Raw genomic sequence first — 17,295 nt, forward strand, 5'->3', positions numbered from 1 at the left:
TGGAAGTTAATTCTTGTTTTTAAGATAGAACGTGACTGTATGATCTCACGTATTTGAAATTACAGCATTAATGTAGTTATGTTATGGTTGTTCTCATCTTAGCTGTAAGTAGGTACATTTATATGCCGTTGCACTGGTTGTAGACAGATACAAAAACATAGTGTTTTTGTTTGTACCTGTACGCAAAGTATTACAAGTCACGACCATTTATAATGCAGTAGGACGTGTGTGGCTGTGTTAGTAAAACGTTCACATACAATGGTAAGGAGTCACAGTTAAATATGAATGCCAGGGAATATGTAAACCGTTCACCCACTCACCGGAATTAGCACCGTTCGCCGCGATCAGCCCTTTTTACCCACAACAACAAAGGAAACGTCAATATACATAAATAAATCATGCTAATATCAAAACAATATTATAATATAAACTACTTACTAATACTACTAATATAAAATAAAAAAAACTACCTAGATCAAAGAACAGAACAAAATCAAAAAAACTAACATGAATGTTGGGGTCATGCAGTCTCCCATTTTTAGGTACAAGTTAAAACGCAAGACTGTAGTCAAGAAATCAAAAGAAAAATGAGTTAGTAAACCCACAACCTTCCTTGATTTATTATTAACAAAATGAAGAAGGCTAATAAAGAAACTTCATTCAAAAAACAAACTAACCCAATGAGATTAAAAACCGGCAAAAAATGTTATCATCCTTTGTAATATCATTTAGGTCAGAAGATATAATTAAAGCAAGACTTTTTTATTAATTCCCGATTGCCTATCTGCAATGTTGTTTACCATATTGAACTCCCAAATAGGTATATATCAACTTTGTTTTCAATCACTACATAATATACATTTGAAAATAAATCAACTGCTGATACATTGAAGGTTAGGAAAGGAATCAGTTGAGGAAAATATCGAATTTTCTAAAATCCTATCCTAATCAGTTTTGTGCAACCCGAGCCAGAATTAAATTAAATTATAGATTAAACTTGAGCAATACACACCTTCACGTCTCTGTCTGGAAGAATCAAATGTTTTCCTTTTCTTCACCGTCATCTTTTCACATATTTTAACGTGTTTTGCCAAAGATTGTGGCACGAAGGTTCTTCCGCAAACTGCGCATGGCAGAAGGGGAAGAGGAGCTGTAGGTTCTGGGGCAACTGGAGCTATGGGGTGCGTTGGCACTGGTGGCGAGGGTGGCGGCCCTGCCCGGCTTGGCGGTGGAGTCCTCAAGATGGGCCGGAACGAATCATCATTGCCTGGAACCGGGGAAGCCGCCCCCACCGGCTCAGGCGAAGGTGAACGTGAAGACTTCAAAGGTTGTTCTTGTTGTCGCTTGCCTGGGAAGAGATAAATAAATATAATTAAAACATGGGTTAATCGGAAGTAAGCAGGAAGTATTCGGTATTTAGAAAACTATAGGTTGAGAGAATATTCGTATTAAGTAGAATAGTAGCCAGCTTCATGATCTATTTTAGGTGGACCCGCGTTCTTCGCTCAAAATTTGGAAAGCAGGACGGTTAACGTAAATCAGTGTTCAAATTGGGATTTCGACAATCCCAAAAAGGGGAGAGCGGATCAATAAATTTAAGTTTATTTTGATTACCACTTTTGGAAAAAAGGCTGCAAATCTAATCGAATATAAACCTAACTTTGGACTGAAAGTAATAAAAAGAAACCTATTGGTATACCAACAAATAAATAGTAGGTACACCGCCCACAAGTCGTGAAGGTCATTGATCTCTAATGATGCAGCAAAAAGTCACAAGGGGTCTCAGGTCTTTGTCGTTAGTGCTTTAAACGAGGATGAAGCACGTAGCTAAGTACTAACAAACGAGAGACAAGATTAGTCCCTTCCTTAATAGCTATAAACGGCAGTGTGGAACAGTGTACACTAAAATAACTATTTTAGGTCTATGACATCATCGGGATCAGAAATAAACCGTCGATGTGTCAGCAACACTACAAACAGTAGGCCGTATTTTGCAGCTGCCATCGATGACATCTGCAGTAATAGGTAGTTTTTAACTTAAATCATCAGTGAGATTCCACAACAAAAATAGATATTGCAAAAGGTCATATGAAATCACCAGTGCATAATACACGAGTAACTAATTTATATGTCATTATAGCAATAATTCAAAGCTTTCACATAAATGACAAGTTTGCAGCGCTTAAAGGGCTAATGATGGGCAGTCCATAAGTATCTTATGTGAGGTAAGTATCCGGTATTACTTTGGTGACTTAGATGGTTCTTCATTTTTGTGTTTGGTAATAATGTTTGCGGACATCAACATACCGATTAAATTATTTACATACGAGTAATCACCGCAAAAAATCTTCAACAATTGAGTAAAAATAACTCAAACAAGACATGCTTGGTAAATAAAGGTGGCATTGATTTTAAAAAAGGAGTCGTATGGATCAGACTAGATACCTAGACTACTCTGAATTTGGCGTTAAGATTTCAATCACATCCAACGCGAATCCAATCCTTAGCACGCTTCGCCCATAACAAATCGCAATACAAAAATATTCCTCACAAAACATTCACATTGGTAGGTTCGTGACATAAGCCGTGGGTACAATTTCAAGGTTACACCAAATATTCCTCGACAGAACCCGGCAAACGAAACTCATGTAGTGGTACATATTTGAAAATTTAATACCGAAAAATGCCTTCATTCATCGTCAACTTCATGCAAGGGCGAATAGCAAGTAAACATGACGCAAGCCAGCCACAACCTCTATATTGATTAGTTAAATTACTACCTAGGTCACGCAATCATAAGCTAAATAAAAATGTTCCCAACTTGTGATCCGACGACAATTTAGGAGCAATATTGTGGTTCGATCGTGCAGTAGAGAGTATCAAAAGCGCGCATTACTTCACAAAGGCACAGTTAAAAGCCGTGTAGGCGATAATGAAGAGGGGGACACTTGACCTCAAACAAAGAGATAAAGGATAGGATGACGCGATTTCATTCGAACATTTTATCGTTAATAATAATCCTTTGCTAACACAAATACTAGCATACCTACTAAGTCTTAACCACATAGCTAAGTCTCAAGGAGTTGCCGTGTTCAAGTTCACTCCATCTGTTAATTAATTCTACTACGTGGATGTTAAACGGCCGCTTCCTTTCGTAATCATATTCGTATACGATTAATATTCCGGTTTCATTGATACGTCAACCGGTATAGTAAGCTTTTATACAATGTGATAGGCGTGGGACTTCTAACCCGTTAAGGCTGAGTACTACATCTAATTTTATCGACAAAAAAATAATATGGGGGTTGAACCCCTAATTGAAAATATAGGAAAATAGTGATTTTTTCGGTAAGAATAATTCACAAATTATTTTTTCTCACCAAAACATTATCAAACATATGAAAAAAGTAATGAATTAGTTAGCCAAGGTTATTAGCTACCGTTTGTCGTCTTTTTTTTGTTTCTACGACGCATACAACCTTTGATATCAAAAAAGTAAAAAAAATATTAAAATGGCCATAATTTTTAGGGGGAGGGGATGCGACCCCTTCGACCCAGGACTTTTGTCGTTAAAATTAGATGTAGTATTCAGCCTTAACGGGTTAGAAGTCTCGCCCCTATCACATTGTATAATCCATAGAGGACACATCGGTTACAATACAAACCGGAGGAACCGGGCCATTGATTTAAATACTTGATATACCGACTGTCGGCTGCTAATTACGCGTTTTATCATCAGCTGATCAACTTACAGGCAATTCATATCCACACTTATGTACAGTAAAAGTAATAAGCTAGTCACGTGGGAAGTGGGACCTACAACCTACAATGCCTGTCGGTGTCGGCAAATGATTATAAATTACGTTTCAATTCTCTGGAATTGTAATTGGATTGCTGGAATTGTATACACGAGTACTTACTCTGCATTTAGCTTGCATTAATAATGCATAATGTTTGTCTCGTACATTAGTACTGAAAACAAACCGGTTAAGTAGTATCAAATAAACAAATCTCAATCTAACCGTGTTAATACAAACAAAAGGTGCATTTTATGTGCAATAAATCATAAATACCATCGATAAGGCAGCGGGTTGTGCGCGGCCGGGTGGCTGAACTCGCAGCAGCGCAGGCGCATCCCGTTCGAGGGCATTCAAGTAGCACGCATGACTCGACTACTAATTGACTTTAGTCGGTCTCGGTAAAACAGTTCTCTAGTTTAAAATAGGAACATCTCGATAGTTTAGGAAGAACCGGATGACTGCAGCCCGCGGGCGGTTACTTATCTTTCGTTTTTGAACTATTGGAAGGCAGTAAGAGATCAACATAGATGATAAAACGAGTTCTTATCTTTGAAATATGTTATTTGTGGTTTCAATAGCTTAGCAAAAGTGAATGTAAGCACTGTAGATATAAGGGTAATAAATGAATAGTTGCAGTTAACTGCAGGTGTAATCCAAACTCATCAAAATAAAACACCTAAGTATCTAATTGTAAGTCTACGTAGGCACTAGGCAGTCAATACACAAACAGACAGACTTCACTAAGACACAATACCAAGGTCAAGCTCAATAGCAAATTATAAAAAATGGTTACTTAAAATTCTAAATGTGTCGCAGGTTTTCACCAATTTTAACCTTTCCGAGAAGATGTTGGCTGTTCCCAATATTAAAGAGCGTAAATCCTATATGCGGTACGCGGTACGTCGCTCACGCGTGCCATGAACACAAATTGATACAGGTTTTATTTAACACTGAGGCTGTTAACAAGGAGACCGTTGTCTGGCCGGCACCGCACCGTACACATTCGTACTACATCAAAGGATTCTGTTCAAGTAATGAGCGGAAAGCAACTAACGAACTTCGATTAAGAATGCGGCACTCTATTTGCGGCTGTAAATAAAATACTTTTAGATGGAAGTAACCGCATGGAAAACTAGGCTAAGATAAATCAGTAAACAACGCCAGTTATCTACACAACATTTCCTAAAATAGACTTAATTATACATAAGTATAATGTGTGTAATGTGACGCTAATCTGCCATATCTTGTACGGCAAATATAATTGCAAGTGTGACGCGACGCACGCCGACCTGAATACCTTCCACTATCGCAGTTCTGAAGGAACCAGATCACATAAACTATGTTTGAATTTGAATTAAGTTGCTTACAACCCTAAATACATTTTTATGTAACTTGGTTGGTTAATGAGCCCATAATAGAATTTATTAGTAAGCGGGGTTCTGTGTTGGCTCGTGGAAAGTAACCATCCAAGAATTGTATCAGATTTGAGTTCACTTGATATATTAAACACCAATTAAGGGCCCGACGCGGTCTATAAGTTCCATTTATTGGAGGGTAGGACACAGGTACCGAACGTGTTGAATGAGGGTTAGGGTGACATGTACTCGGCGGTGCCTGGCACAGAATTTGAAGCATGAAACCCGGAGGTGCTTATATGGGAGGGTCATCGTCTTAGTAAAAACTTGAGTTTTCTCAAGTTCACCGTTAAGCCATGTACGTGAGATATAAGCGCCCCAGGAATAGATCCGGATTGTCTGCCCACTAAAAATAGAACGTTGGATAACGATTAATTACTTTACAGTGAATATGGACACTAGGTTCGAAGTAACGTTGTTTGAAGTACGAATAACTCGTCATATTTTTGATTCTTGGTTATACGAAAATTAGCTAAAAAATTGATATTTTCCTTTGATCCCAACTCCAAGCTCATTATACTTAAGCCCTTGAGTTTGCACGTGATCATTTCGGTAGTGGTGTGTGTTATTAATATTCAGTTGGACCAACAAACCGGATAACGTTCAACAGAATAATATAGTTATAACCATCTTACGAATTACCACGACGAATAAGACGTGACCGCATACGTAACTTATTATGAAAAATGAAAAGTGTTTAACAAACATTATGAAATGTCAGTAAGAGACAAAGAAGAATTAGATAATGTTATAATTTTCATTAGAAAAGAAAGCGTGTCTACGCTCTGAACTTTAATTACGGAGCACAAATCGCGTGAAGAATGCAATAAAGCACGAAATTACTTCCTATCTGAGCAAACATTGCGGTCGAAGATTACTTACATGGAGGAATGGACTTCTTACCATTATTGTTCCGATCAAAATTATCATGTCACGGCGCGATCATTTGCACCGAGCCAGTCCACACTTTGGAAACTGTGGTATGCGCAGACAATCGATGATTAATGGCAGTTAAGAGAATGCATTTGTGCGTACACAAAAATCGGTATAGAAAGCGAAATATAGACTTTGCAGATTTTACAGTCATGCAATAAAATACAGGAGAAATCAGAGCTATTATAGTTTTGTAATGCTGAACAGATGTGAATAGTAGTCCAGTTTGATAGGTTCCCATACACCATTGTTCATCAATTTGCGTTGACTCACGAACTTGCTTGACATGGGAACGAAAGTGACCGCTGTTATATGAACCGACGCGGCTTTAGAGCATATCAGACACTTTCATACGGAAGGTTATATTGTAGTCGTGAGAATTAACGTATGCAAACAACTTGATGTACGGAGCGAGATAACGTGTGAGTCTGACGTTTGACTGCACGGTTGGCGCGGTGGCTGGGCAACTGGCTGCCGCGCAACGGGTAGCGGGTTCGATTCCCGCACGGAGCAACTCTTTGTGTGATCCACAAATTGTTGTTTCGGGTCTGGGTGTCATGTGTATGTGAACTTGTATGTTTGTAAACGCACCCACGACACAGGAGAAAATCCTAGTGTGGGGCAACGTTTTTATTTTTAAAAGAAAAAAAAAAAAAAAAAAAGTCTGTGTGTTTACTCTGTTTGTTCACACCTCTTACGTAAATAAAGGTCAAGTAAGTTTGAGACGTGACGCTTTGACGCTGATCTCCTAAAGTGGAACATGGAACATGGAGCACGGGCCCAAAATTTATTTGTAGACCTCATGTCAGACGTGTTGGGTCAGCCTTTGAAAACTTATGTGCGCGCTGTGGGTACCTAATCGAATGAATTTACAATTTGTAAAACCTAACTAAAGGTGAAAATGGCAAAAGAGTTTTTAATCTGCACATCACGTACACTGAAAGATTTATAACATTATGCGTTTGCCATTTACCTACTTCTAAGACTTAAAATACATTCATTTGGATAAAACCACTTTTTTTCTAGTTAATCTCGAATTTTAGAAGGATTCCAAGTATCACTTAGGTACTCTCTAGTATTTTTTTTATGGAATAAGGTGCAAACGAGAAGATGGGTCACCTGATGGTAAGCGATCAGCGCTGCCAATGGACACATTTAGTATGAATTTAGAAATTAAATCGTAATTCAAAACTTAGGAAGATCTTGATAGCAACTTTGAAAAATTTTAAGTTTAGATCAACGACAATTACACGAAAAACGTAACCCAGTTAGTCCAGTAAGTAGTACAAAGTACAATAACAAATTAAGAGCAATCAGTGAAAGTATAATTAATGAATGATACTTGTAAGTCATTGCATCAATAAACAAATAGAAATCTGGTCTATCTTCACGCTGACTGGCGCCGTTGCGTTTGCTACGATTCCGTATCATAAAACGCTGATGAAAACTAATATCGTGATCTCAAATTACTTGACGGAATAATTCCAACCGATATCTTCGCGTCTCGCTGCAAATATTATGTTCCGAATTAAGATTTCACAATTGGATTTTATTGAACTACCAATATGCTGGAGCTGAGTCATTTGGGCACTCAACCGTATAGTCTAATGAAGACACTTGAATTTTATGTATAGTTAAATTGCAAGCTTCAAATGCAGATTATTTTACTTAGTTGCAAGACTCAGTATTTGCTCGTCAGAAAATTACCATAGACAACCTGCAAGGTCAGCCTGAGTCTAAGTATGAAATATTATGTTTCTAGAGTTAAAAGACAATAAGCTGACGTAGTGCTGACTGACATTTAACCTGTTGGCTAGTAGATGATAAAAACAATAATCATTAAAACTGGGACCAGTTATTTGTGAGACAATATCACTTATACTACCAATGGTAATCTTAAAAACAATCAACGAATTTCAGCTCAACATCTTATTGAAAACTTATCAAAGTAATTAAGAAAATTATCTGGTTTCCTGGCATGTGTGAAACATGCATTCAGACAATTCTAGAGATATGGGAGCTAGATTGTATCACACTATTTGTCGAGGAAAATGCTTACTGAAAGTCCCACGACAGATAACCTATGCGAGTTAAAACAATGGACAAACCGAACCGCTTTTACTAAATAACTTATTTTATTCTACGTACAATTAACTTGAGCAGATAGCAGACATTGTGGAATGATTAATGAAGTGACGGAAACTAAAATCAATAAGCAATTCATTACAAAAACAAAAGGAAGGCCTTCAAAATTGTTCCGTAAATAGCGATTTAAAAGTATATAATAAAATCTGTCCACAACAACCTGTTGCTAAAAGACAAAGTAAATAAAACAATTTGGGCGCAAATATAGCAAGGAATTGACAACTTACTTTTTTTGCGACGAATCCTGAAACCGCAAAGCATGTTGAATAAAATTTAAACCGTTTTTATTCACACAAACTGTGTTACACTGCGAACATTATCTTGTACACTGAACTTAAAACACACAGCAAGCAGTAGGTTTCAGCATTCGCAGTCACCACGTGCTTATCACTAAGTATTGTATTGTGCCTAGACCAATAGTACCTATTCTTTTAAGTACATGTGTTCACTCACTGGCTGTGTTCAAGGTTCTGATGTTATTTTGACCGGATAAGTTATTTTAATTTGTTTTTATCAACTCCGTTTTATATTGCGGTTACAGAAATATTTAACTATAAAAACTTGTTTCAATAAATTAATCTGCCAATGTTTTTGTTAATGATCAACTGAAGTGACGTAAATAAGAATTGTATTTTATTCCGTGGGTAGTTTCTGAATAAAATGACAGATAACTAGCTAAAAATATTTGAATCGGCCACTCTCTGGTAGATTTGAACAAGTACTTATGTCATCTAATAAAAGCTTTTAAATTTCTCAAGTGAAGTATCTTGAAAGGGCAAAGTTGAGGCTGTGAACGACCGTTATAATATTATTAAATGCACCGCCCATCTTTCACCCCACGGCGCCTGCGCCGGCGGGAGATATTACGAGGCTTTTCATAATACCATCGGCTCGTTTGTTGTTAAAAATCAAAGAGCAAGCAGCTGTACATCGCAAACAGGGTCACACTGAATGCAATAAAAAACAGTGACAGTTGCCCCAGCTGCGTACTTACTTGCGCAAAGAAATCTGACATTCTGAACGTTATTTTCAACGCCCAGAGAAAACTTCGGAACATCAAACAGAATGTTAAGAGAACACACCTAATTAGAAATTAAAAACAGCCATATAAAATGCAATAATTGATACAATCGAACGAATGAATATTTATGTATGAAATAATTACGGTTGTTGAACGTTATTGTCTTGGTAATGTGCAATTGACTCTGAAGTTAAAAACAACTGTATAAGTACGTACTTTTTCACTGGCATTTGTTTCACTTAACAATTAAGTATTTTTATGACAGTTGAATGCCTGTTATAACAAGGGCAATTGTGGCAAGAATGGTTTAAAAACAAGTAAAAAATTACCTTTCTTCGAGCCGAATATAGATTTGAGTTTAGAGATGGTCCTCTTCTTCATTTTCAGTGAATACTTGTTACAGCATTACACCAATTCCAAGCACAAGTGTTGTAGACATCGGTTTACAACAGACAGAAATACATTCGACACTCGTCCTAAAGTTTTTCAGACGATCTCAACTTTTTGCTCCTTTTGCCGCTCTTATTTCCGTGCTACGAAAATAGTCCCAACGCAACACTTGCACCGCGCCGCAGACGCATCACTCATACGTATATTACGTTTTAACACGAAACTCTTCACTTAATTACTTTTTCTACTCCCCAACACAAAAGCTTTCCGTAGAAAAAAACACTAACACAATCTCATGGTACTTTTACACCGCCAATTTTAGTCAACAAACACACTGATAGCCGTTTTTGCTTATCTATCGTAACTAGTTATCACGTACTATCAATATACAAACCCACGTCGGTGATAACGTGTGAAATAATATAAATAAAACGTTAATTACGAGCACGACTTTATGGCTGAGGTTCCACAGTACTACTGAAGCAATAATATCTTCTCGTACTCAAGTACTCAATAATAATAATCAGCGACACGTTTAAATTCTTAAAGAAACACTACAGGGTGTTGCACAATCCGCTGACCGCTCACGAGTAGTACCGATACCGACACCCGAACTAGATAAACTTTTCAGGCAGGAACCATCACTGTGACGCCTATTCTTGGTCGTGCTACGAACGCAACTAAACACGCAGCGGCGCACGCGCACCACACGAGAATAATAGAGAGCTTGACCGGTATACGCTACACTGGCACAAAAATTGTCAAACTTCTAGTCCCCTTCCGCTTACAGAATCCCATTTCCGTCGGAATTCAATCAACCGGAGAAATGTATGAACTCGTTAGCAATATTTGGATATACCGGCGGCGCAGTGGTGACAACACCGGAGGCAACGCATCCGCCGACTACTTTTTAAAAATGGAATTTAACGAATGGCACTTTCGGGAAGAGCGACGATTCAAATCTGGATAATGGGCTCGGACTACGTATAAATCACCAAGGGGTGCGAACGGAATAAATGTATGTACGGTCGGGCACGGGGAAAAAGGACAAAAGAAGCAAAAAAATAAAGGAATTTAAAGCTCACAGAAAAAATACTACGGTAGTACGATTCGTGTGAATAGTGAGCATTGCACATGCATTATATTTTAATAAAATTATTGCAATAGTTAATTCTATACAATTATAAGCTTTATTTCATTGGAATAATGAACATAATATGGTGTAGAAAGATACTTTTCGTCTAAGAAGCCCGGTCCATAATTACGACCACTTTAGATGCGCGGTCGTTAACGGAAACATAATGCATCCTCTTTGAACCGTCAACTAAATTAGTCCTGTTGAAAATTGCTTCCTTAATTTCGGTGGATAACGAATTTAAATGATTAAAGTAGAGACAACTTTTAACTAGACTAGATATTCGTGCAAACTTTAGTTCGCCTTTTGCTATTGTTCAGAGAGTGCATTGACCCTACACTGAACAGTATATCGTGAGCACATCGAAGCTTTTGTAATTAGCAGCATCGGAGAACATTCACTACATACTATCATCTGACTCCTGACTACCATTTCGCAAAACAAACATGGTTGTTTACGCCTTGAAATACGCTAATTTGTAAACGAATCAATACATAGTTGTGACATTATTGGCACTTGGCATATTCAGTTTGTTTAGGTTTACTTCATCCGACCGCCAGCGATGGGGAGTGGCACTTACGAAATTAATGTTGTTCACACTTTGAAACAATTTGCAAACCACATTCGACATGATACTCAAGTGGATAACAATGAAATGTGTTGAGAACGTGGAGAATCAGTTTACTGCGTGTTTTTTTACATAAGAGCAATATTGTTATTTAGGTACGGTTACGAAAATATTGTGAATTTCCTTTGGATGTAGTAATAGTGTACTAAAAGATATGAGTACACATTACATACATAAAAGGCTATGGGTTATTTTACCTCGACGTAAAAAGGGACTGTTATAGGTAAGGGTCGAGGCAACCCGAGCATTAATTAGGCCGAAGAAGGTGTCTAATCAAAGGGATATATTCTATTCCCTAATGTTATAATCTGTTGGAGAGTTACCTACTATTATGAAAAGTTAAAAACAAGTTGAAATATAACATATCATACGATACGAAGCCAGTTGGCTACAGAAGGAATGATAATAAGTTAGTGTATCATGCTTGGTGGACCACGGAACAGGTCAACCACGCTAGGCTTGACGAGAGAAAAGGAGGGAGAGAGTTTAATAAATTCATTGCCGATTTCTGTGAGCATGATGCTCCAACAATCGCACGCAATGGTGCGCGTCCAACCGCTGTCTCACACTTGGTTGCGCATCCTAACATACCTACATACACATTTTTGGAAGCTTTCAGTAAAAGTAAAAGGTAGCTAATCGTTTACATGCAAAAATTAAAGATTAGAAAGCTAGATACGAGTTCCTAAATACACCAGACGGCAATTAATACCTAGTTTTATAACTGAATGCGCATCAAATGTTTGCGTGATTTACGGATGTAAATTACTATTCTTTTCATGTATAAATCAACCATTAAAAAGTTCACTCCGACCCGAACCGACCGCAGTCTGCAACCATGTGAAGCAAATGAATTTGATATGTAACACAAGCCGAGATCAGATCAAGTTTGGGGACATAGCGGTAACATGTCACGTTGAATATGGACAGTAGACGTCGGAAGTATTATAGACATTATTTGTCAGTCTAAACACGACACTTGGAGACAAAACATATAGAGCCAATAAAAACGATTACAGTGATGATTATATTATCCTTATGAATTGACAAAAATAACGACACAAAACATGGAAAAGCCAGATCAGATACTTAAGACGATAATAAGGAAAAGCGTTGGAATAAACATACACTAACAATTCCGTGCAGTTTTAGCGTTTACGCAATCATACTACAAACTACAACACAAAGGCTAAGCGAAACAAGTGCCCAAATGGTCCTTTCAGTTGATTCACATGCCCGAAACGAGAACTCGAAACACGAGCAGTCCTCACTAAACCAGTTCATAGTCCTTTATTGTCACTTGATACTCAAAACAAGGAAACTGCGGTTACTGGCTCACAAGCTACACGTAGCTTTTAAATCCAAGCAAATAAAACAATAGGTCCGTTTTATAACGATACTAAAACTAATTGACTCTCGTAACAAGCCGTTACACAACCAGTTAAAAATACAACAGACGGATTGACAAGGATCACTGCGAAAGTAGCAACAGGATTAAATATAGCTGACTCCATTAACTTATTTTAGCCGACTCCATTCTTAGAAATCGCTAAGTTTACTCACGATAGCAATAGTGTCGCTTCAATGCTGCATGTCACAAGGAAAATAGGCGTCACGTCTTATCTTTGCATCTCGGTTTAACTATCGTAGGTGTTAAGTGATTGTATAACTTGTCGTGCGCATAAAATATTGGCCCTATTCATGTACCTACCATGGAGAATGAGCGGACAGTTTACACAATGTAAATGATTTGTAAATGTGATATGATATGGCAATATACTAATAAACTTATAGCTATTTTACATACGTCAAGGTTAATGTTAGCATAGATTCAAATACTTTACAAGGAACTTGAGTAAACCGTGCCGTATCGATGAATGAAGGATTAGATATGGAATTGAATGAAATAGTACAATGTAAGTAAACATAATAAGCGCTCAAGATGAAGGACAGACCAAAGTAAACATGAATGATGTCGTAACAGAATTAATTTACTCAAACGTAGTCAATGCAACAGGTGTCCGAAATCAATGGATACGTGTGTGGGCCGAAGCTGGTGTTTTTATATTGAAATCAGGCAATATGTATTGGAATGTTATGTTGACTGTCACTCTCATGTTAAGGTACTGATAGAAACAACGAACTGTCGTCAAGTCGACAAGTTGTCTGACAAATACAAATAGAAACCGTTCAGTTTATGCTTTCGAGCACAGATGACTCGCAGCCATGCCGATAATGGTGTAAACGTGATTCCTATTTGCAAAGTGACAAGCTGCAGTGTGTCTATTGCAATAAATTTTCGATTAGAGATCGAAAAATGGCGAGCAGAGATTATTTATTCGAGTTTGAAATGTCACTTAAATAAAGACGTTAAGATGAATCGTAGGTAGACTGCTAGTCTCTGAGTAATGTTAGCAATATGTTGATTTTGATGTCATTGTGTGTCCTTCCCACACGAGGTTTTTATGGAATTCGAAATCAAAAGTCGCTAAACATAACAGTGTTCGATTAAAACATAGAAACATAGTTTGAATAGTTGAAATACATACATAAACCAGATTGTTTACTATTTTGATTGATGGATGGTAGCATTAACTGTATCAATTTAACTTCAAAGTAACGCATGAAAGTATCGGCAGATGATGCAAAACTCAATTTCATCATCGATGATACTATGCCGTGGTTATAGGTACGTAAATAAAATAATATGAACGACAGAAATATATTATCTAATAAAGTTTTAGGGCTTTCCAAAGTGAAGTGAATCATACATTAGAGGTAATAATGTATTAAGTAGTAAATAAAAGCATGGAAAATACTCAACCTTGAGTTGATATAACATGAAGTGCTTATAAAAATAACAGCACATTAAAGAATGAGAATGGAGGCGGCACATGGAAGAGAATGTCGGTCAAACGAAGGGAATACATGATTGATGATGCTAATTTCCTATTGATCGACATCGGCATGCTTTTATTTGCGTAAGTATACCGCAAATTTCTTTTCAGAGGCTTATATTGAGGCAGGCAAGGGCAAGAAAGTAGAACCCTTGATCGAGTATAAAGGGCTTTAGAAATAAAGAACATACCACAATACAAGCAAATTAGAAGCTATTAGGCTCAATAAAATGTATATGAGCTTTACATTTTATTCAATCAAGGGGTTGTTCGACAGGGAATTCCCATTTTATTGTATCTAATACTTAGAAAGGAAACACTATAATTAAACAACACTTGATAACAACTATTGCGATGTCATTGCACTGTATATTAGCAGAATGATGCGAGAATTTTTCAATTACCAGCAATCATATCGGAGAATGGACTCAATAGCTTCAGTTTAAATGCAAATGATTCCCATCTGCACTGAGATGGCGAAATTGGTCCAATAAATATCAATAGACCCGAGGTTGCAGAGTCAATCTTCAGCACACATGCAAAACACATGTGTTTTGTGTCAACAGACAAATCATAAACACATTACAATCTTCTAAAACGCCTTTTGATATCCATGAATGAAGTAATTTATAGCCACTAAAACGTGTATCACGAATTCATGACCTTCGATGCATTAAAGAACGATGACCAGTACAAAAAACTCGGATCGACTCCACCTTCGAGTGGGCGAGCGCCAACGGAGCCTACGTATTAAAATATTTGTTGATCGCGCGTGTCGTGAGTCTTTTTGGCTTATAACAGATTAGGTTGTTAGTGACAATATGATCTCATACAATAAGCCACACAGTATGAATTCAGACATTAAGCTGAATGTAACACTTTCACCAATGATTAATGAATTTCGTTCTATTGTTGATACACTTTAACAAAACTATGACTAGCAGGAATCTCTTTTGAATACGCATTACAATATTTACGCAACCCACACAATCATGCTTGGCCAGTTAGCTAAACACTTTGATAGAGATCTACACCGTCTTTAATTTGACAGAAGTAGGAAATAGTTGCTGGATGTAGCAGCATAAAAGAGCTTGAAATAAGAAAGCAAATTGAAAGTTGTTTCGATTCTAACAAAGACATACCTAGATGATATTTGTGAGATTATGAAAAATAAATGCGGCAAATGTTTTATTGATCAGCGATAAAAAAAAGTATTGATTGGAACGGTGTTATTCATAGCAGCACCGTTTGCCAATAATGAAGATAACAAATCTTCTCCAAATGATTTTTGAAATTGCTGTTAAATTGTTTTCTCGTTCTCCGGAACAGATTTTTTGTAACATGTTGTAACTAAATGTCCAATAAGGAACGATGGTGTTCCAGTACGAAAGTAATTAATGAAAGAGAATGCAGTGTAAGCCAAAAAAGGCACAAAGTAGGTTACTTGTTGTAGAAATGCGATCCTTGCGAAGTGGGTATGCTGTAACTATGAATATTTTAGAGCTTTGAGTAAGGAAAATGTGTTAAGAAAACGTACAGCTGCATAACGCCAATAAATTATGATGTTAAACGTAGAATGGTAATATACCGTAAAGCTCTTACTAATTAACAGTAATAGAGAAATAAAATGAACATAGACGAACGTGGTTACCTAATTGCAATAAATTAAAGACAAAAAACGTTGATGCACCATTCAGCCCAAATTATTCACATTAAGGCAATACCTGAAATGATTAACGTTGGTCTACGTAACATTATTTCGACAATTTGCACTAAGATTATGAATTTAAATAATCTTAATTTCACAAAGATGACAATACGAAAATTGTGATATTAATAGAAATAATAAATGAGTAGATAATCCGTGAAATTATTAGGAATTGAAATGTCGAAATTATTTGAATTAATATTCGGTTCTCATAAGAATTTCAAGCGTTGCGAAAAGGTAAAAATAATTTGTTTAGGTATGATTAGACCGGTTTTTGTAACAGGACGATGGCATCAAAATGTGTATAGCTCGATAAATAATAATAATAGAGGAATTCCAATGATAATAATAGTGTTTACAGCAACATGGTGCGTCTTTGTAGCCGGTAATATGCGGGCGCGAATTAATTTGTCTAGCAATTCCACTTTTGTAGCGGTAGCGGCTCGATATTCTATGGAATGCGAGTTAACCACGTATAAAGTTTGGTTTTGCTTAGCTGATTTTAATTATATTTTATAGTGAAGATGTTTTTAGGTCTAGGTGTTTGCTTGACCGTGAAGGTATTTAACTCTTTTAATGTGCTTTACTTCTTCTATCCTCATTTTTCTTTTTATATCTTCCATAGTACATCTTATCACTTTGTATCCTCTTCAGGAAACTCGCATATGTTTCAAAAGTTGTAATTATTAGTCCTTTCACTCCTTCGTTCCTCTTTTCGTTCTAGGGTTGCTAACATTTGTAACTTACGTAAAATAACGCAATCATTGTGCCATTATTAAACCATTATTTTTATACAGTTCGCACACGCGATCTACATCCGTGCTTTGCAATTATGACTGGCCACAATTAACCGACGTTTTACCATAGCCATAGGTTCCATATTATACGAGTTAACATCTACTTCATTCGCCTTAAGTCCTTCATTTTATAATGCACATAATTAATTTTCTGACACATCAGTTCCGTTAAAATTCACTGAGGCTAGTCATTAAAAGGCACTGCAGTAGAGGAAAATATAATCATTGATTCTTTATGCTTCCAGACAAAGAAATACTCATTGGTCTCTCATGAGTAACTATGATAAATAAGAATAGAGACAAGCTGGCTATTCCGTTCACAAAGAGCTTTCCACCAATTGAGTTCAAAGGGAAGGGGTTCATGTTCAAATGGAAATGTGTCAAAAACTGTAAAAAGAGAAGAGTTAGGAACGAGCAAATTGTGTA

At 36.8% G+C, this 17,295-nt stretch overlaps 1 protein-coding gene across 7 annotated transcripts in view; it reads right to left on the bottom strand.

Moving 5' to 3' along the window:
• The window catches only part of LOC118271963 (general transcriptional corepressor trfA), a 30,397-nt gene that overhangs the window by 9,568 nt on the left and 3,534 nt on the right, over positions 1-17,295 (bottom strand). Inside the window, exons 1-3 of one of the 7 annotated variants that reach the window (XM_035588240.2) lie at positions 9,644-10,402; positions 1,013-1,348; positions 321-350 (exon numbers count right to left, since the gene is read on the bottom strand). In XM_035588240.2, coding sequence (XP_035444133.2) covers positions 321-350; positions 1,013-1,348; positions 9,644-9,695 — 418 coding nt within the window. In that variant the 5' untranslated portion in view covers positions 9,696-10,402. Of the gene's footprint in view, positions 1-320; positions 351-1,012; positions 1,349-8,520; positions 8,741-9,643; positions 10,403-17,295 lie in introns of those variants that run through there. The other 6 variants (XM_035588241.2, XM_050693924.1, XM_035588242.2 and 3 more) reach the window with 6 other exon arrangements.

The sequence above is a fragment of the Spodoptera frugiperda genome, chromosome 5 (assembly GCF_023101765.2).
Source record: "Spodoptera frugiperda isolate SF20-4 chromosome 5, AGI-APGP_CSIRO_Sfru_2.0, whole genome shotgun sequence".
Classification (NCBI taxonomy): Eukaryota; Metazoa; Arthropoda; class Insecta; order Lepidoptera; family Noctuidae; genus Spodoptera; species Spodoptera frugiperda.